Source organism: Manihot esculenta, chromosome 4 (assembly GCF_001659605.2).
Source record: "Manihot esculenta cultivar AM560-2 chromosome 4, M.esculenta_v8, whole genome shotgun sequence".
Lineage (NCBI taxonomy): Eukaryota > Viridiplantae > Streptophyta > Magnoliopsida > Malpighiales > Euphorbiaceae > Manihot > Manihot esculenta.
The window spans coordinates 33,726,088-33,747,735 of NC_035164.2; the positions used below are offsets into that span (position 1 = coordinate 33,726,088).

Below are 21,648 nucleotides of genomic sequence, written 5' to 3' on the forward strand. Positions count from 1 at the left end.
TCAATTGGGAGGAAGGGGAAGCACGGCGGTGGGAATTAATTTTGGGTAAAGTTGCCATTTGTCAAACCACCCCTTGTCTTTTAAGTTTCACTAGAACAATCTCTTTATTGAAATTGTGCTTATTAAATAAATAAAACTGTTCTACTATATTTTTTTTTTATGTAACATTTTCTTATTAATTAAAAATTCATTTTAGTAATATTTATAAAAAATTCACTTAATATATAAATGGAAAAATAAGAAAAAGAAATTTAATTAATTATTTAGGAATCAAAAAATAATTTTTATAGTTATTTATTTTTAATATATTTTATTGTATAATATTTCTGCGATTAAGTTAAATCTTTTTTTTTTAAATGAGAGATTAAGTTAAATCTTTTTTTTTTAAATGAGAGATTAAGTTAAATCTTATCAATGCATTTAATAATAACAATAAGAATAATAAAAACAACATTTTATTTTGTAAAACGGCGACGTGATTCTTCAATTTGACCCACCAAGGACCCTTACCCGATCAAAAACCCGGATCCGGTTTCCCAACCTGCTCTACCAGCTTAAAATCGAATAATTATTAACGAGAACTCTCAAAGCTGATTTTCCCCTTTCCTCAAGCAAGCCAAGCACAGAAACTCAAAATCCTCCTCTCTCTTTCTCTCGATCCCTCCAAACCCACCAATCATGCTCACAGGTATTGGTTCAAGTCACTTTTATTTAGATTATGCCTTCCTCTCTTTCTATCTCCCCCGATGTTCTCTCTTTTTTCTCTCTCTTCCAGCTTGAGATAAATAATCAACGTAGCAGATATAGCTTAATGTTTTTTGGGTTTACTTTTGAATTTCATGAACTGGGTTTTGGCGACTTTTGGGTTTTGATAGAAAAATTGTGTATATATGTTATAAGTTATGTACTGGTTCATTTTGTAATGGGCTTAAACGTGTTTTGTATACTAATGATTCGTGGGTAGAAATATGTTATAGAATTTTCTGGAATGGAATTGATAGAAGTAAAAAACTTAGATTTTTGGGGTATGTTGAAGTACTCAAATAGCTGATGTATGAATCAGAAATCTATGCAAAAGAAAGGATATGACGACGTCAAATTCCACTTATATATGAAAGAAATATCCTTTTTGGGCATGGTTTTAAATCTTTTTACTGTAAGATAATGTAATGTATTATTGCTTTATATTGAAATAAACGTTATTAACATGCCAATGCAGCAATGCGTATTTCATTTCCTCTCTTGTTTATTTTAACGATACCTGAAATGAACATAAAATCTCTGATTTCTATGTTGTACTTGTGATGAATTTGTATGGACCATGCGAGAAATGATTCATTGTTAGGTATTTTTACCATGGGCAAATGGGGATTCATTCACCATTTAGCATGATTGGATTTTTTTTTTTTTTTTGAACTACTGTTCTTCAGAGTTCGATATTGAATTATGATAATTCAAAATGAACTTTTCCAGTTAGTGTAAAATGGCAAAAAGAGGTCTTTCAAAAGGTGGAGATAGACACAAGCCAGCCTCCTTTTCTTTTCAAGTGCCAATTGTATGATCTGACAGGAGTACCCCCTGAGAGGCAAAAGATTATGCTTAAGGGAGGTTTATTGAAGGTAATTAGCTGGTCTTGTTGATGTATCAGGGTGACTGTGATTATTTGTCTGCTCTATTGTTTTTTTTTCATGACACTTCACATATATTACCTTAAGAATTTATAAGTTTTTTATTGAATATGAGTATGACCTCTTCTAATTTTTCATTTGATAATGCAGGATGATGCTGATTGGGCAACAGTAGGAGTGAAGGAGGTGAATGATCTTTGTGGTGGTTTTGAAGCTATATCACTTCTATCCTGGTGGAATTTGATTTTGAACAATGGTTTCTGTTTGATATCTCCAGGGTCAAAAATTGATGATGATGGGAACTGCAGATGAGATTGTGAAGGCCCCAGAGAAGGGCCCTGTTTTCATGGAAGATCTTCCAGAAGAAGAACAAGTGGTCTCTGTGGTAGGGTCATTCAGTTTCTTTATTTTTTTCACATGATTTATTAATTATTGGAGTATAATACGTGGTATAACCTGCTAATGGCTGTATAACAATAACACGTTCATGCTTCGTGTGTCATTATTCAAATATATAATAACTAAACATAAGATAAAATTCTTCCCGTTTTAGGATTGTTCCTAACTTTTTGTTTTTCCATGTCTTTGGTTCTTTACCAATGAAAGAACTCCTGAATTTGGCCTATTGACTTTATAGCAATTAGAAAACTCCTTTGGCTTTGTATCAAGATATATTATTAAAATCTTTGCTTGAATTTCATTTAGCTTGAAATTGCTTTAGCCTTTCGTTAGCAAAGCTTTGATTCTGAGTTTTCTAATTAGCAGTTCAGACTGTCATTTCTTGACCTAGTAGCACTAATTAAGTATTGTATGATTAACATTTGTAGATCCTTCTCATTCTCAACTCAATTGAGCTACTAGTTGTGGCTGGCTACATGGATTCTTTTCCTCCTTTAGCATTTTCTGGAGCCAAATTTTTGTTACTCCTCAAGGATATGGATTCCTAGAGGTTTACATAATATATAGTTTGACGTTGGATATTAACCTGCACAATTATCTCTCTTTATTAGGTTTTTAAGAATAGAACATACCTAATCCCCCCTTTATCAAAGTTTGATGTATTTTGTTCTTATGGTAGATGCTATTGTTTTTGAAAGTATTCATGTGTGCTTTCCTATGTCACCTTATGTTTTTGAAGCGTTGCAGTAGTGATGTGTGGTTTGTTGCAAACAAGCATCAATGCTTGTTATCCTATTTCTTTTTTCTTGGCCAATGTTCTTACTTAGATTTGGTGCAAGCATATTACTAGGTTTTTCCCCCTTTTCTTTCTGCTACAGGGTCATACTGCTGGCCTATTTAATCTGGGAAACACCTGCTACATGAACTCAACAATACAATGTTTACATTCTGTTCCAGAGTTGAAGTCCGCTTTAGTTAAGTAAGTTGTCTTATTTTCTGAATAAATGTGCTTTACAGTCTCCAAATATCAGAATAGGCATGCTTTCAAGTGTCTGAGGTGTTGTGCTTGATGTAAATTTTGTTCAGCTATCCATCTGAAAAGAGAAATGATTTGGATCAGACATCTCATATGTTGACAGCTGCAACTCGAGAACTGTTTAATGAGCTTGATAGAAGTGTTAAGTCTGTGGCACCTATGCAGTTTTGGATGGTTTGTTCTCTTTTTTGGTCGTATATAATTCACATTTGCTGCATTATTTTTTATGGACCATTTTCTATAATTTTTTCCAAAATTATTGCTGGAACCTTTAATAGATATCATCATTAGGTAGTCAGACTCAGAAGTTGTGGTGCACCTTGCTTTCTGAGGTACAAGGGGAAAAAAGGACTGCATATTTATTTATTTTTTTTTTCATTCTATTTGCAGGTGCTACGCAAAAAGTATCCACAATTTGGCCAATTGCATAATGGTACCTTCATGCAGCAGGTTTTCAAATATCTAATATCTCTCTGCTGCTTTTAATAGTCTAACATAATCAAGTCTGTTGTAATGTTGATCCATCTAATCTAAAAATATGGCAGGATGCTGAAGAGTGTTGGACACAACTTTTATACACTCTTTCCCAGTCTCTTAGATCACCAAGGTAGTTATGGTTTTTATTTTATGTTGCAAGTATGCAACACTGACTATGGGCATGTCTGCAATTGAATTGGCCCCATAGAAGCTTACTTATGATTGATCTCCCTAATAATTTTTCCGCCAATTATAAGTTCCATGGCTAAATTGGTTTCAGAATAGGTTTTTTAAAGAGGATATATTATGAAGTTTTGGGTTTAGATTTTTCCTGGTGGTCATCTAGCTTTTCCTTAACATTAATGTTTAGCTTAATGATTTCATCTTCTTTTAACTTTTGCACAGTGAAAATCTGGACACAACAAAGGAACTTTTTGGAATTGAACTTGTAAGCAGGTAGATTTCTTGTTTTTCTGTTTTGTTGTGAAGCACACATCAGATTGAAGCATCATTAAGCTTCATTTTTTGTATTATATTGATGCTTTTTTAAGGTGATTTTGATTGTTCTGAAGGCTAACAAAAAGAACTTTCCTAGGATCCATTGCCAAGAAAGTGGTGAAGAAAGCTCAGAAACAGAATCAGTTTATTCACTTAAATGCCACATATCACAGGAGGTGAACCATTTGCATGAAGGACTAAAGCATGTAAGTTTTACCAGCAACTTATTTTTCTAGATATCATTCTTTTTCTTGCATGCCAAAAGCTCTCTCTCTCTCTTGTACTTAATTTATTTTGTTCATCTATAGAATTTTCTCTCTTTTTTTTTTTTTTTTGGTTTGGGGGGGGTGGGGGGGTGGGGAAGGGGGTGTGATGGGAAGGTTAGATCTTTAGACCCCTAATGTTTCAGGCGTTTTTCCAGGAATAAGGGCATTATACTTTGTGTCCTTTGCTTATCACTATGTGTTGGAAATAATAGGAAGATATATCATTGTTCATGTTGCAATCTCCTTTCTTCCTTAATAAAATTTCTTGTCTCCCCTGAAGTTGGAAAAAAGGTTTACTGTGCCGGTGTCTTTTGTGCCTTTTTTATGGTTTTGAGAGGACCTCATATCAAGTCTGCTATTGTAGATGGTTTCTTTACCTATCACTAGTCTTTCGTCTGCAACATATAATTGATTTTTTTTTAGCATTATTTATTCTTTTCAGTTGCCATGATTATCTTTAATCCCAGAATGTTATAAGGAAATGATCATTTCATCAATGTTACTGGAACATGTAGGGTCTGAAATCCGAGTTGGAGAAGGCCTCCCCATCCTTAGGGCGTAGTGCAGTTTACTTGAAAGAGTCTCGCATAAATGCCTTGCCAAGGTAACGAATTACCTGTTTCCTTTTACAATGTTTTCCTCCTTTCTTTACATTTAGGATATGCCACCACTAGTTATATAAGATCTGACAGTGTAGATCTCCCAGTTAACTGTCTGGTTTTCGGCAAGGTAGTTTGCAGGTTGTAAATCCACTGATTTGAATTGCTTAGTGTTAATGTCATTTTCAGCTTCTGCCATTATTCAAGTTGTTATTTGAGGCCTTTAAATTCTTATAATGTGCATCTTCAAGGTACTTGACTGTTCAGTTCGTTCGTTTTTTCTGGAAGAGAGAGTCAAATCAGAAGGCCAAGATTTTGCGGGTAATTGAATTTTTCTCCTTTTGCAACTGTAATGATTAATGAGGCAGATATGATGCTTTCTGGGTAAACTTTTTGTTTGTGTGATGCTGAAAGAAAAAAAAATACAATATGATTACTTTTGTATCAGAGGAGCCATTTGATTTAGGTTTGAAGACTGTTTGGGCAAAAAGTTCCATAAAAGCAATACTTTTATCTTCTTTTGGAATTTATTGTATTTTCTTTAAGAAACATGCTTGTGTTTCAGAAAGTAGATTATCCATTGGAGCTAGATATCTATGATTTCTGTTCAGATGATCTCCGCAAAAAATTGGAAGCACCTCGCCAGGTATATGATATTCTATTGCCTCAGTAGAGATGTGGATGTGGATTGTGGAGTTCAATTTAAATCTAAATGCTCGTAACTGTTTCTGCTCTTTGTTGGTGGTCATGGTTGTTTATACTTCAAATAACTATCAGATTTTAAGAGATGAGGAGGGTAAGAAGCTTGGCCTGAAAGCAAATGAGAAGAACTCTGGTTCAAAGGACAATGATGTCAAGATGACTGATGCAGAGGTAATCTTCTGTTTGAGCAGTACATGCAAGTTACTTAATCCCTTCGTGTCTGCTGCTTTTCTTACTTCTGTTTGTGTTTTGCATATAGGGATCATCCAATAGAAGAGGTGAATCTTCAAATGCTACGTCTGAAGAAAGTAAATGCCGTAAATCTTCTCCTTAGCTTCACCTGCGCATCCTTTTTTGCTTTTCTGATGTTCTTATTGAAGCTCTGGTAAATATGCTGTGTTTGACATCCAGGGTCCCGTGTGCAGTTTACCATTGGCATTAGTGGTTAGTTTTGTTTGGATGTGGTCTTTGTAGTAGACGTTTGGGCCTGGGAGATTTATGGTGTAAATGAGGTGTTTGTCTTGTGGCATTCTTTCTGACCTCAAAATTCTATTGTCTTCCAGTATTGCTTAAACCAATATTTGCTTAGTGATTCGGTGCTCCCTGAGTTATTTTCCCAAAGATGCATGGATGTGTTAAGTTCTGATGCCTAGGCTGAAATCCATATTTGAAGTTGCTCGTTCTATTAAACATTTTACTGTTCATCCCAGGTGGTTCATCTGACAAAGAATCACAATTAACTGGCATATATGATTTGGTTGCTGTGCTGACCCACAAGGGGAGGAGTGCTGATTCTGGACATTATGTTGCCTGGGTGAAGCAAGAAAATGGTGAGTTCTCCGAATCTAGTTAGTTTGATTACTTTGTCAACCTTTTTATTTAGCTTATGTTATCGAACTGATGGTTTTGTCATTCCACACAGGGAAATGGATCGAGTATGATGATGATAATCCCATCCCACAACGGGAGGAAGATATAACTAAATTATCTGGAGGAGGTAAGCTCATCTTGCATAGTAGTGAAATCCTATCTTGTTGCATATCTTCAAATGACAAAATTTAGTAGCTTGCTGCTATTCAGCTATATGCTTTTATCGCTGTTTTTCCAATGAGTTCTGGTTTCTTATTCTTTTTCAGGTGACTGGCATATGGCGTATATTTGCATGTACAAGGCACGTGCTATCCGAATGTAATCTGATTTTACTATCATCATTGTTTTATTTAGATTCAAGTCACACACAGACGTTTTCTGTAGATTCAGATCATGCAATGGGCAATAAATTTGCATTGTTGTACTATAGAAATTGTCATGTGTTCGAGTTTTCAATGGATTGATTTCATTATCTGACAATGTGACATTTATTGTTAGTAAGTTATGGTCTAATATGTGCTAAGCATTAGTCAAGTTTATGGTTTAGTGTTTGATTAATCTAGTAGATTGCATTCTTGAAGTTGATTACTGAAACTAATTCCAGCACAAGTGCAATTTTAGACCTTGAGAAGGAAGTGTAAAATCTTCTTCATGTAGTGTGAATCTGCCAATCTCCCTCCCTCTCCTTCCCAATGCATTAGATTTAGTTTTCTAACAATATGGTACTGATTTTTTTGATCTATTGTGGTGTATAAATGTGCATGTGTGAACCTTGGTGTTTGGTTTGCTGGACTAGAATCCCCATCAAGGCTGCTGACTTGTAAGTATGAGTGTGGTTCATGTGATGATGGGCAATTGATGTATGGATGTGTTGAGTTCAATTCAATTAACAATATTGTAACAAACTGGATATTGGCTGCACTTCTATGTGAATTTATTCATGACTTTAATTTATTATAAAATATTATTTAAATATTGAATTTGCTCCATAATAATCTCCTAATTAAATTTAAAATTTTAATCTTCTTTTAGTTTTATCTTTCCTACTTTTGACATACACTTGTTTTTTTTTTTTTTCATTCTTTTTAAATTATAAATTATTTTTTTAGTTAGTAATTTATTTATTCACTTTTTAGTGTATTCTTATACATTGAAAAATAAATAAAATTTTTTATTCTAGAAATAATTTAGTAGTTTAAAAATAGTTTAGTAATAGAGCAATAGGGATGGCGGATATATTGATAAACATATAAATTTTTTATTTTTTATGTTGACTATATTTTCTTTAATATATTTTAACGACTTAGAGAAAGTACTTATTAAAAAAATACATTGCTTTTATTTTTTTTTAAATAAAAAAAGTTAAACCTAAATATTTTATTTAAAAATTATTTTAATTGCCTTTATCTATATGGATAAATGAGTCAACATCTGAGTCCACATCTTATGACTCAGTACCCGCCCAATGAGTTTTGCATACTGCTAATCTTTTATTGAATTCAAGTCGGGACATGTGTGTGATTTATATTTATCATATTAAAATATTTAGTCTCAGTCACACAGAAAGCTCACTCTTAAATGATATGAAAGAATTTCATAGTCATCAAAATTGAATTCAAGTGACAATATTTGTGATTTATATCAAGTCACGACATCATATCAAAATATATTAAAATATCTAGTTTCAATCGCACCGAACGCTCACTCTTAAATAATAAGATTTAAAAACTCACTTTCATACTCATCAAATAGAGTTTTATTTAATAATGAGTTTGATCATTTAATACCATTGATGGTTGTTACGCTGTAATTGCTATAATGGCAAGATTTTTATTGGTATGTTGACATCTAAACTCGATTGTACATGATGCTCACCCTTAAATGATAGGACCTAAAAACTCACATTCACGGTCAATGGATAGAGATTAATAGTCAGTTATGCTATAATTGCTATGATTGCAAGATTTTTTATTCAGAAAAAAATAAATAAATTTTTCTTCTTATAATATAAAGCATCGAGAGTCTAAAAGTCGAAGTAATTGTTACTCATAAAAAGAGTAAAGAGAGTGTTTCCAATGATATCATACCAAAAATATTATTTTGGTCTATCAATTAATTTTTCTTGCAATTTGTATCGTTATTTATCCAATTTCCCTAATTGAGACTACAAATAAGTAATCATTTTATATCTTAAGAATCATATTATTTGGAATTGTCTTCCTGTTTTATGTTCAAGTTAAAACAAATACATTATATAGCTTTTTATCCTCCTTTTGTTGCTTCCTACAGTGATAGACCTAAAGGGCTAGCAGGATTGATAAGTATTGTCATATCTCCTAAAATTTTAATTTTTAAGTGGGAATAGGTTGAATATAAATTTTTTTATAAATTACCATATTTAGTCCCTTAAATTTTTAATTAAAAATTAGAAAAATTAATTTAATTTATTAATTGTGTTTTAGCACCCCTAAAATGTAAATGTTTCACTGGTTTCCTACATCTTTTTTTTCCATTTTCCATGTAATTTGCTGCTTCTCTTCCTCCCAAACCAGCATAGAAGATAATGCAAACATGTACAGCCGTCGCTGTTTAAGAAGGCAGCTCCATTTTTTGCCAAACAAATAGAGGCAGCTTTGTGTAATTAAGGCTCATCCCCCAACTATCCAATAACCCCAAACTGTACTCCAAAGGTAAGTTCCAATCTCATGGCAATAAATGATGCAATAATGGATCCAACCCAATTTCCTAAAAAAAAAAGCATCAAGTAGAGCAAGAAGATGGAAGTTTGAAGTTAAGACAAAATTCTCATCAGTGCATTAATGCACATGTGAATGAAATAAAAGTTCTCCGCTTTGTAAATAAAACCCATCTTAATTCTCAACATCTCAATGAAATTTATGGAGAAAACTCTTAGTTTGCTTGGAACAGCTTGCAAGTGTGTTGCACAATTCCAGTTAAGTTCAGATCTGTTATATTTGGCAACCTATAGAACAATACTATCATTTCATTCTTGTGAACATACCTTGTAAATACCAAACAAATTTGATCTTGTTTGATGTAGACCAAATTAATTGTTAGGGCAAAAGAGGCAAGTCATAGTTTCCTTCCCTTCAAAGTTTGTGGGCAATTCAAGAAGAAAATGTCAAAAGTCTTATTACTAAAATAAGTAGTCATCTTTGGGATGTGCATAGCAAAAATTTCATCAAAAACTTTGCCATTTGTCACTTGCCACTCAAGAATTAGGTCCAACATCACTTTCCAATATGAAGCCAATTTAAACAAAATTAAAAAAAAAAAAACGTATTTATATGAATATTAATTTTTCAGCTATTGATTATATATAAAAATTTATATACTTAAAAAAATAAATTGATCTTTCCAAATAAAAAATAAATCATGTTCCCTATGGACCCTAGGCTTTCCCCATTTTGCCAGTCGTGGAGAATTGCCCACCTGCATAACACTTGCCCAACAAGGCTAATAAATATTTCTTCTCTCATTATTGCAATTGATCAAAATTAGAGAGTATTTTTTAAAATAAAATAAATACAAATAACTATAAATTTATAAACTCTTAATTTTATTGAAGATATTAATCTTAATTAGTTTTGGAAAAGGCCATATTAGCATCAATCACCATTTATTTCATGAGAATTTGTATTAAAGCATTGCTTTCCAATGTGGACCAAAGATGATTAGGCAGAGCTCCTACACTCAAGTAGCCTTATGGAGATGAACTTGTTAACCTTTATAGAGTGGTCCATTAAGTATTATTAAAGGTGTAAGGCCTTGGAAGGAATGGAGAAGAAGAAGAAGAAGCAGCAATCATATATTGTAATTTTTATTTTTAAATAAAATAAAGTCCTGCAAATTTTGTTTTTTTTTTCAAATAAATCATTCCAAATATACACTTGCATGTATATAAGAAAGAATTTCTTCAGTAGATATTATCCAAATGTAGATAAGCTCCCATACTCTTAGAATTCAGTTAGTTTTAGGAAATCTTGCTGAATTGAGAAGTTCAAACTTAGAAATTTCAACAAAGTTGCATTCAAAGGTCACTATTGCTTGAACTCATAAACAGGGTTTTGTAACATCAGCATCCACCATCACAAATTGAAACCACATGACACCACCCATTATCAGAGCCAGAAATTGTGGCAATTATGCTTTAAAACCTAGACTGATCAGGCACTCTAGCTGTTTGCATTTTTGTCAAACTGAAATACTAATTAATAGGATTGAAATAGAGAAAATGGAAGACAAAGAACATGAAAATTCTGACAAAACAAAATAAGAAAAACAAAACAAAGAGAAACATTATAATAAGAAATCATATCTAAGAAGAAAAAAAGTTGAAGTTTGTCTAGTCATGGCATGACAAATTTGTAACTGATATAACTGGTGAGTATGGACTTTAGATTTCCTAAATCTTTTTATTCTTCTCATCCAATCAAATCAAATCATCTTTGCTCATAACCAACCACAAAAGTGTCAACTCCCACTGCACTCATCAATCACATTAGGCCCATTACTTGAATTTTTTTTTAAAAAAAAAAACCAAGAAAAATGGCAAGCCAGAAGAATATCACATCCCTGCATTACCACTAATCAAGATAAGATAATAATGGTTATGATATAAACAAAACCCACAAAAAATAAACATTGCTAATTCTTGTCTTTTTTTTTTCTTCTTTATATGTGAACCCATTCAAGCAAAAGCCACACAAAAAGACACCCAGATTTTTTTTTTTTTTAAAAAAAAGAGCAATATTGCTAGGAGGATTAATCAAAATAATTAATTTCTCCTTTGTATTCTGCCTATTGGAAACTTGAACCTGGAGTGTAAATAGCAAGATCAGGCCATCCATTGCTATTCCCCCAATCACCACTTTGCAAATAGCTCTCACCACCTCCACTGCCACCGCCACTGCCGCCGCCGTCATTAGTATTACTGCCTTGTACATCTAAGCCTGTGCTCTGACCTGAACCAGCATTCAAACCTGAATTTAAGTCCTCACCAAACTTACCCATGTGCACCATTTTTAGACCCGATCCATTTGGATTCAAACCCTCGAAAATACTTCCATACTGTCCATTTGACGCCAATAGTGAGCTAAAGCTACCACTCATATCCAATATCTTTCGGTCTTGATCTGCTTCCAAGCCATACAAACGGGTTGGATCACCCAAATCCGAAATCCCATTAGCCACGAATTGCGAGGTTGATGTTAGCGGCGTTGTAGTCGTTGGCGGTGGTGTTGATGATGATGATGGTTCTGGCACCCTGCGGTTCAGCCGAGCTGGATCGGTGTTGGTGTTGGAATCCGGGTTTGAACGTTTCTGGTTCGACGGACGCTTCGCGTTCTTGCGGCTGCCACCGCCGACTGGGATGTTTCTTAGAGCGCCACCTTTGGTCCAGTATCTTCTACAATTCTTGCAAAAATGACGAGGCTGAGAGAGATTATAGTTGTTGTAGTAGCAGAACTTGGTGTTGGTAGAGTCGCAGCGTGGGCACTTGAGCTGTTCTTGCTCTGGGAACTGAGCCTTAATTGGCTGGAATGCTGATGATGGGTCTTGCATGTTTTCTTTGCTCCAAATGGATTAAAAAAGATATGGGTTTTGTATGATTTGCTGAATTGCAGTCGTTTTGGCTCTGCAGAAAACAAAAATATTGGCTTTGAAAGCTAAAAATATGATTTTTAAGGATTTTGGAGAAGACAATCTTTGAACTCTTGTCTGATGATCTCTGTGCTCTAAATGAAAGAGCTATTCAATGTAGAGAAAGAGAGAATGGGCTGTGAAACTTGATGTGAACTAGGTTTTGACGATTTAAGGTGGGTTTTTTCAGAAACCTGACAAGCTAATTAGCCTTGAAAGCTGAGAAGCGGCGAAAAGGCCAAACAGATTTCTGAGCCGACGACAAAAAGGCAGGATTATTTTTCAGACCCCAGACATGAGTTGTCAAGAAAGAGAAGATCACAGCCACCACCACCACCACCGCAACCCACAACTCTGTAAAGCAAAACCAGAGACTTTTCAACTTTCAAGCCATGAACACAAGCTCTATGTTCTTGGAAACGAAGCAGAGGAAGGAGAAAGGGAAAGAAAAAGAAAAAGAAGGAAACTTTTCCAGTGCTTGAAGCTTGAAATACAAGTTAAAAAGAAGCAAAACCAAATTCTTTCAAGTGGGGTTTTGGATTTTCATGAGAAAATGAAATTTCAGAAAGAAAAAAGAGAGAAGGAAGGAGATATTTGTTTGGGTTCTTGAAAATCTTGAAGAATAGGATCTGTAGATTTGTGTTTACGCGTGAGAGCGACCACTGAAGTGAAGACTTGAAATAGAGAGGCAAAGAAGAAAATGGATATTAGGAGAAGTTTAAGCTTCAGCAGACAGCGACTAAACATGTAATTAATTAAGAAAATGAGACACTTTTGGATAAAAATAATATTAAAAAATAAGAACAATAATTCCCAATGCTTAAATCACCCTTTTACAACCATAATCAACCTTGTTTTTATTTGTGGACCTTAATTTTTTTTATTCTTCGCATGCAGCAATTGTCAATTGTAATTATTTCTTTTTTGTTTATATCTAATTAAAAATTTAAAATCCAAAATTTTAGTATTTTACATTTAATTTAATATTATTAAAGCAGACAACAAATGTCTATTGCAATGATGATGGAACTATTCCCTTCAAAATTAAAAAATAAATAAATTAGATTAATATACTGAAATTTAAATTAAAAATAATTAAGAGAATCCTAAAAATATATATTCCTCTTATTTTGTCGCATATGGCAGGGAATTTCTTCGGCACAAAGGCTCCTTTTCTGCAAAGTTACTTATCATCATCTAGTTGGCCATTAGTCAAAGCTTAAGGGCTTATTCACACAGAAAAATGGTATAGATTTTGAAAACAAATATCACAAAATTAATAAAATTAATACCATTTTATATTTTTATATTTTTTAAAAATGTTAATATAAAATAAAATCTAGATGATTTATTTTTTTATGTAACAGTCCGGTTCTCTCACCGACACGGTTACCGTTCACGGTCAGGGCTTTTCACTGGCGTCGTGAACAGCTCTTAACATCCATTCACCCTCACGGATTCCTAGCAGGATTTGTCTCCTTTAAGTTCTCGCATCGCATCCTTACCCAAGTGGATTTGGCCCTAATTTTCAACCTCTCCCACTACTCGAACCATTGACCTCCCACTTGAAGGAAATAGTCGGATGAGAGTGAATATCAATTGTTTCATTTGGAGAACATAAAAAATCTTTTATTTTTATAGATTCAAATTTATTTTTATTAATAAATAGACATTTTTTTTATATTTTACTTCTCCTTTATTAAAATAATAAATAAAAAATAAAAAGAGACAAATATTAATTAGAATTTTTTTATTTGTACTAAACTGCCTAAATATTTAATTAATAATAAATTATCAATATATAATATATTTTTAATTGATCGAATATATACACAAATAGAATTTTCGGAGTTAAATCTTTACTTTTGCATTGCAAATAAAGCAAAAGGAAAGAAACAACCACAGGTGAGCGAGCATCAAGTAGATTTTCACAGCAAATCACCACCGTCCATTTGTCAAATCATGCTCTTAAAGCTTGGGTGTGAATCCAACAAGGAGCCAATGTCACCGGCAATACGTGGCAGCACCCCCATGAGACATCACTCATTTAAGCACTAATGCCGAATTAATGATACGTCAAAGTCTGGATTACTAGCCTCCACTTTTTATATTTTTATTGGACTGTCGTTTTTGCTTTATTACTGTATCCGTATTCGTAACTTTAATTTACAGCAATATTTTTAACGTGAAAATATTTTTTTCTCGACATTTTCGACATTAAAAATGATTAATGATAAAAACACAAAATATTCATGGAATTTCGATCATTAGTAAATAATTCATATGATTTCTCTAAGATAAATGGGTCCGAAAAGGAAATAGCCGCATCAAAATCTTGTTTTCTCGGTTTCTTGTGTTTGTTGGTTTTGGTATTAGATTGTGAATGTTTTTCCTTTTTTTTTATCAATTGAAATCTATTTTGAGGTTTTCAAATGATTTTTAAAAATAGTTTTATACTATGACGTTTGTATTTTGATACTACATTCTACGATTAATAAGTATCGTTATTAATTAACTAAACTTTCTGTTCTTATGTCCCCCATGTTATTAATTGATTAAATTTTGGTAAGTATTAACGCTTTATTTCACTTTTAAATATTTATTTAATTACCTTTTATTATATATAATTTTTTTTATTTTATTTTATTTATATGTTTAGCGTCTACAGAACTATCGTATCATTAATGATATGTTATAGTTAAATCATATATAATATTTTTGTTTGAATTTAAAATTTATTTTAACGGCTTCAATTACATGTTATAAAATTATCTTATAATTTTTTTTGAATTAAATTTTATTTTAAAGATTTCAAATATTTTTCAAAAATGGTTTAATATAAGTGATGTTTGCATTTTGATACTAAACTTTTCGTTCAACAAGTATTGCTCCTACACATTAGTGATTGATTAAACTCTATCTCTCGGTGTGGAAATTTATTTATATTGACGGCTTTATTTCGCTCCTAAATCTTTATTTAATTGTTATGATAACATTATCATACAATAATTTATTTGATTTTTTACCTGATTTATATGAATTTAATGAAGTCTCTATGAAGTTCAAGTCCAAGAAAATAAAAATTGACTTTAGTAGGAAAAAGGCCTGAAGTCTTGATTCCAATAATGAATTACATAAGTCAATATGCAACTTTAGTATATGATTAATAAATAACAATGAAGAGAAATTGTTAATGAATGAAGAGAAATTGTTGGTAACGGAAAAAAAAAAAAAAGAGAGAGAATGGAAAAGGAAAAGGAACCGGCTCAAACGGTTAGTGAGCAGTTATCTGCGAGGAGACTTTTTCTCAACAGATCTATTCTGTGGAGTGATTTTATAGCGTTTTTTTTCGTGCCGGTAGTTTTTTCGTGCCGGTGGTTCTTTCATGCCTTCGAATAGGAAAGATTTTTTATTTATGTTTTTTTTTTAGCTTTCATCTCTTCAAATTATTCTTTTATTAAATAGACTAGTTAAAGAAAAATATCTTGTTTTTTTTGCAAGTTTCTGATTTTCTCAATAAGGTATGTTGTTGGTGGATCTACTCGAGAGTGTTCCATCAGGTTTATGGAAAGGTTTCTAGGAGAGTTTAGAACTAAGTAGTAGCGAAAAAAAAAAAGGGTAGAATAATAATAATAACACATGGAAATGGAGAAAGATTAAGACATGGAAATAGGAATAGCACAGCATTGGTAAGAAGAAAAAGCATGCATGGACGGTGATGATTAAATCAAGAACACGAGAGCCTAAGACACATTGGGTAAAGGGTCAAAGAGCAAGGTGGGTCCCGGAGAACTTATGAAAACAAGTGGTGGAGGGGAAGGTGGTGGCGGTGGTGATGGGGAGGTGATAGTGGCGGTGGTGGTAACAGTGGGGTGGTGGGGTTAAAAGCATAGAAATAGAAATAGAAATGTCGTGTCTGTGTTTTAGAAGCACGCAGCACGCTTCTAAGAGGCATGCCTATCTTTCCCCAAATCTAGTTCCGGATTAATCGCCCATTGGCTATTGCCCCTTTTTATTTTTTGTTTTATTTGTTTATTGCTGTTTTCGTGTTTGGGCTGCAGCACTTAATCATTGGCAGGCACTGCCACAGGCTAATTGTGGTTGAAATTATGAAATTTTAAATAAATTTATGTTAAAATAATTTTAAAAATGAGCATGACAAATTGCTGGATCTTTAAACCCTTAATTATAGAACCAAATTATAGAGCATTCTCGCGTGGAAGGCAACGATTTCGATTTTGGGTTCTATATGTATAGTTTTGTCTTTATTTTTTCAGATCAGTGCAAATTTGGAGAGTTTTTATTTGAGGTTTGATGGTTAATTTGTTTTCTGATATTGCGATTTTTACTTAAAGGATGGCATTAAAAAAGGCATCATTGGTTCTCGCAATTCAGAATTGCGCAGCTACGTCAATCAATCATTCTGTAAATTGATAAATGTCTATGAGCTGAATTAATATAAATATTTTCTTTTTGAAAAACCCTGAGATATATTTTGATTTTTATTTTTAAGAAATGATTAATTTTATTTTAAAAATATTTTTTATAAGTCAACACTTTGATCTTAAATTATAAATTGAAAATTGCTATCAATACTTCATAGAAATTAAGTTGTAGATTTGTCAAATATTAAAAACCACAGAAATAATTTGTAGACTAATTAACAATATATTTTCAAAATATTTTGGGATTAAATGTTAATAACAATAAAATTCGAGATTAAATAATATATCTATATACATAAATATTTTTAAAAATAATGAATGTTAATATCTAATTTCTTTTTAGTAAATTACATTTTAATTTTTAGATTTTAATATAATTAATATATCAATTCCTATACTTTTAAAATCAAACACTAAAATATTTTTATAATAAATATATCTAAATTAATAGTTCCACTATTCAGCTTTATCATTAAAAAAATATAAAAATATATTTTTTACATTCTTAGATAGATAATTTATATTTTAAATTTTTAAATTTTAACATAATTAATAAATTAGTATATTTAATATAATTTAAATATTTTATCATTTATTTTTTATTTAAAAGAATACCTAATTTTTTATTAATTTTTATCTATAATATCTCATTTAATTAATTTTTATTTTTTAAAATTTTTATTTATTAAAATATTTTTAATATTTATAATTTTAAAATTTTTAAAAAATATTTACTATTTCAATTATTTTAAATAGAAAAATTGATTATTTTCAGAAAAAAATTATATTTTAAAATTTTTTTATAAATAATATTTTAAAAAAATTATATTTTCAAAAAAAGTTTAATTATTTATTAATTTAAACTAATATTTATAATAAATAAAAAATATAATTTTAAAAGGATCTAATATAAAAATATAAAAATTAATATATTAATTATTTTAAAATTTAAAAATTAAAATATAATTTATATATTATAAAATTATTAACTATAATAAAAAAAATTTAAATGATTACATAAAAATTTAAATATTGAATTTTAAAAATATAGAGATTTATTAATTAATTATGTTAAAATTTAGAAATTATTATTTTTTTTTTTTTCGATTTCCCAAGCACAAATCTAGCTGGGGTTCAGTCACCACTACTCCCTCTTCTTCCTCAAGTATGGTCGCCGGCTTCGAAGTAGGCGCCGTTCCTTTCAACACCGACGGCTGGGGCCCCCCGGACGCCACAAAAGCCACCACGACCACCGCCTCTACCCTCCCTCTTCATGTTCCCTTAGCCCCCTTCTCCCGATTAGAAAAACTCGACCGAATCGCTGACTGGACCCGTACCGTCAACAACCCTAATGCAACTCGAGCAAACGTCAAAACTGCATGAGACTCGGTTTTTGACTTCACGGCAGATGATTCTTTTCCCGCAGCAGCTGCTGCCGGTGATAATGACTCCACCTTCCGCCTTGTAGACGGTAAACCTCCCCCGCGTCCCAAGTTTGGGCCTAAATGGCGGTTCAACCAACAACGCCCTCAGCTTCCACAGCGACGGGATGAAGAGGTGGCAACTCGTAAACGCGAGGCGGAAAAGGAACGAGCCCGCCGCGACCGGCTCTACAACCTCAACCGTTCCAACCAAAACCAGCCACGTCGCGAGGCGGCTGCTTTCAAGTCATCGGTGGACATCCAACCAGAGTGGAACATGCTGGATCAGATCCCCTTTTCCACGTTTTCAAAGCTCTCATTCACAGTCCCTGAGCCCGAAGATCTACTTCTCTGCGGCGCCGTCGAGTTTTACGATAGATCATATGATAGAACCACCCCCAAAAACGAGCGTCGTTTAGAGAGATTCAAAAACCGAAACTTTTTCAAAGTCACTACTACTGATGATCCGGTGATACGGAGGCTTGCGAATGAGGATAAAGCTACGGTCTTCGCAACAGATACTATCCTCGCAACTTTGATGTGTGCACCGAGGTCTGTGTATTCATGGGATATTGTGATTCAGAGGGTCGGGAACAAGCTCTTTTTTGATAAGAGGGACGGTTCCCAGCTTGATTTGCTTTCGGTGCACGAGACCTCACAGGAGCCATTGCCGGAGGCCAAGGGTGGTATGAACTCTGCATATTCATTGAGTGTTGAAGCAGCATATATTAATCAGAACTTCTCACAGCAGGTGTTGATTAGGGATCGTAATAAGGTCGCCTTTGATGACCCCAACCCCTTTGCAAATGAAGGAGAGGAGGTTGCTTCTGAGGCCTATAGGTATAGGCAGTGGAAGCTTGATGATGATATGCATCTCGTTGCCCGGTGTGAAGTGCAGAGTGTTGTAGAGGTTAACAAGCAGAGGTCGTTTGTGACACTGAATGCTCTTAATGAGTTCGATCCTAAATATTCAGGAGTTGATTGGAGGCAGAAGTTGGAGACTCAAAGAGGTGCAGTTTTGGCCACTGAATTGAAGAACAATGCCAATAAATTGGCTAAGTGGACTGCCCAAGCACTGTTGGCCAGTGCAGATATGATGAAATTGGGTTATGTTTCTAGGGTTCATTCAAAGGACCATTATAATCATGTGATATTGGCAGTAGTTGGGTACAAGCCAAGGGATTTTGCCGCCCAAATCAATTTGAATACATCTAACATGTGGGGGATTGTGAGGAGTATTGTTGACTTGTATATGAAGTTGAATGAAGGTAAATATATATTGGTGAAAGACCCGTCCAGGCCACAAGTGAGAATTTACGAAGTTCGTCCTGATGCTTTCGAGAATGATTATGTGGAGGAGCCTTTGCCTGAGGAGGAGCAGGTTCAGCCCCCTGGTGAATTTACTGAAAATTTAGAGACAAATGGAGCTGCAAATGGTGTTGAAGATAAACAGATTGATGTTCAAGCTTAAAGGTATTAATTCTTTTATGTTCCAACTTGAGCTCTTTTCAGTCAGTTAAATGACTCATTTAGTCATTTGTTTCTGTGTATTGGAGTGAAGGTGGCATGAGAGTTCATGATGTAGCTCCTTTGTTGTTAAAGAAGTAGTAATTGAGGTTTTGATAAACTTGGGCATTTGAAATGACGTGGCATGATATTGGAAAGTAGTGTGTATATGATATTCAGTACAAATGTTGCACTTTTATGGTACCGCACCATATGACATTATCCACCTGTAACTTATGTTCATCAGGCTTTAGCAGTATGTTTTATTGGAGACGTTGTAGTTGCAAATTTTAAGTAACTAGAATCAAAGTAGGTTATATTTAGCAAATATTGTGTATAATTGCTCCTTAGTTGTAGATTTTTTTGGTTTCTGATTTTGTTTTCCTGCTGCTGAAGTCTTTTTTATGATGTTTTGTTTTCTGTGGTTACTGATGTATGAATGAGATGCTCATCATTTGTCTGCTTTACGCAACTGTCTTAATTTTCGTTAATGCCTGTTGGCTGGCCACTCTCTTTATTTGATTGTATGGTGCGTATTGCGTATTGGCAGTGGGTTTGGCGAGAAAGTGAAGTGGCTGTGATGATGTTTGCAATTGGAGCTTTGCACACACTTCCCCATTGTGTCCCATATTGAACATAGTTGGATTCTGGATAGGGCTCGACACAAATTTTGTTTTGAGAGTGAAGGAGAAGGTGAAGTAATTAATATCTAATTTAAGTTTACAAAATAATAAAAAGGAAATTACATTTAATATAAATATATTTTTTATTCATTTCAATCGCACATCGTATACTTAATTATATAATTTCTCACAGATCATCTAAGTACTATATATGATTTTTTTATATATATAGAAAAATTAACAATTTATTTTATAAACAGAAATATAAATTATAAGATGTAAATGAAGTGATGAGGGGGAAAAAATGAAGAGCTTATTATACACTGTCGAGGACTCCAGACCATAAATTGGGGATGTTGTTTCACTTGGTCCACTGTTGAATTATATCCCTCCTCCAGTTAATCATCTTCATCTTTTTCTTCGACAGCTGCATAATTCCAGGGCGTGAAGCTGGACAATCTGGTGGCAGCCGTTGTAAAGGTAATAGCCACGTCCTTTGAAATCACCAACCTCTACCTCCGCCGTTTGTTCATATACCCTGCGATCCAAAGATATTTTGGGAATTTTGATTTATATATTTTGGTTCAGCCATAAATCTTGAAATTCTCTTGGATTGGCTTTTACATAAATACACAAACTGTTTCAATTCTCTCTTTTTGTTATCCCATTACAGTTATATATTTCACCAATGAATATTTCCATCCCGTCAAAATGTAATATTCTAACAATGAATTTTACCTTAGATTCGAGATTCATATTCCACTTAGTCCAGTTAAAATTTCAACAGTTTAAGGAGATGGGGCCATTTTTTAACATATGGATCTTCACCCCCCCCCCCCAACGAAAACAATTGACATTGCCTTTGCAGACTAATATTTTATCCCTTAAAGTGGAGTGAATATATTCCGTAATTTTGCAGACTAATATTTAAGATAAATTAACCAAAATTCATTACTTTCAGTATCTTAATGAATAAATTTCATACATTTTACTGTCAAAATCGTGGAGGTTACTGGTCCTTTTATCCCACACCATTAGGAGAATCAGGACTTTACAGATTTATACTATGGGATCAAGTAAAGTAAGGTATTTTAAGCTAAACTTTTTTAATTAAGTTTTTTTTTTTCCCTTTCTTGTGGTTTTCAAACCTACATAAAAGAACAAAAAAATCCATATCACTAGCATGTTGAAAATAAAGATTTTTCGTACTTTAAAATAGAGATGTACTATCCCAAACACAAACTCAAAGAATTAAAGCTTTGAGAAACCTCATTTTGCTAAACTGGGTGTTAGTCACCTTTAAGGCTAGTGGACCTCCTATTAGAAAATGGGAACGAAAGGAGAATTACACAATTTCACATATCATTATAATTCATATTTTCACAAATAAAGAGAATATCCCATTATAAACATTTTAACACCATACTATACACCTTTACTTTAATAATTTAAAAGTCATGGACCTTGACATATCTAATTTATTTAAATGCATCATCCAAATAAACATTAGAAACTAC

The 21,648-nt window shown here is 32.9% G+C and overlaps 2 protein-coding genes and 1 pseudogene across 3 annotated transcripts; 2 read left to right on the plus strand and 1 right to left on the minus strand.

The window, feature by feature from the left end:
- The first annotated feature begins 533 nt into the window (after positions 1–533).
- On the plus strand, positions 534–6,955 carry LOC110613910 (ubiquitin carboxyl-terminal hydrolase 7-like). Of its 2 annotated transcripts, none has more exons than XM_043956213.1 (18): positions 534–688; positions 1,474–1,619; positions 1,779–1,814; positions 1,906–2,013; positions 2,906–3,006; positions 3,114–3,237; positions 3,454–3,513; positions 3,609–3,670; positions 3,946–3,996; positions 4,136–4,244; positions 4,820–4,908; positions 5,155–5,224; positions 5,469–5,549; positions 5,681–5,776; positions 5,865–5,922; positions 6,316–6,435; positions 6,528–6,602; positions 6,742–6,955. In XM_043956213.1, exons 1-18 carry the CDS (start codon positions 679–681, stop codon positions 6,795–6,797), a joined length of 1,452 nt encoding a protein of 483 aa, XP_043812148.1. In that variant the 5' UTR covers positions 534–678; the 3' UTR covers positions 6,798–6,955. The 2 variants fall into 2 exon arrangements, with proteins under 2 accessions (XP_043812148.1, XP_043812149.1); XM_043956214.1 differs by having other exon boundaries at positions 5,865–5,913.
- A 4,091-nt stretch (positions 6,956–11,046) lies between these two features.
- LOC110612938 (dof zinc finger protein DOF3.1) lies at positions 11,047–12,832 on the minus strand. The gene has a single exon (XM_021753800.2). The coding sequence runs from the start codon at positions 12,056–12,058 to the stop codon at positions 11,297–11,299; it is 762 nt and encodes a 253-aa protein (XP_021609492.1). The 5' UTR covers positions 12,059–12,832; the 3' UTR covers positions 11,047–11,296.
- A 4,865-nt stretch (positions 12,833–17,697) lies between these two features.
- On the plus strand, positions 17,698–20,780 carry LOC110613079 (annotated as a pseudogene).
- Positions 20,781–21,648: the final 868 nt, after the last annotated feature.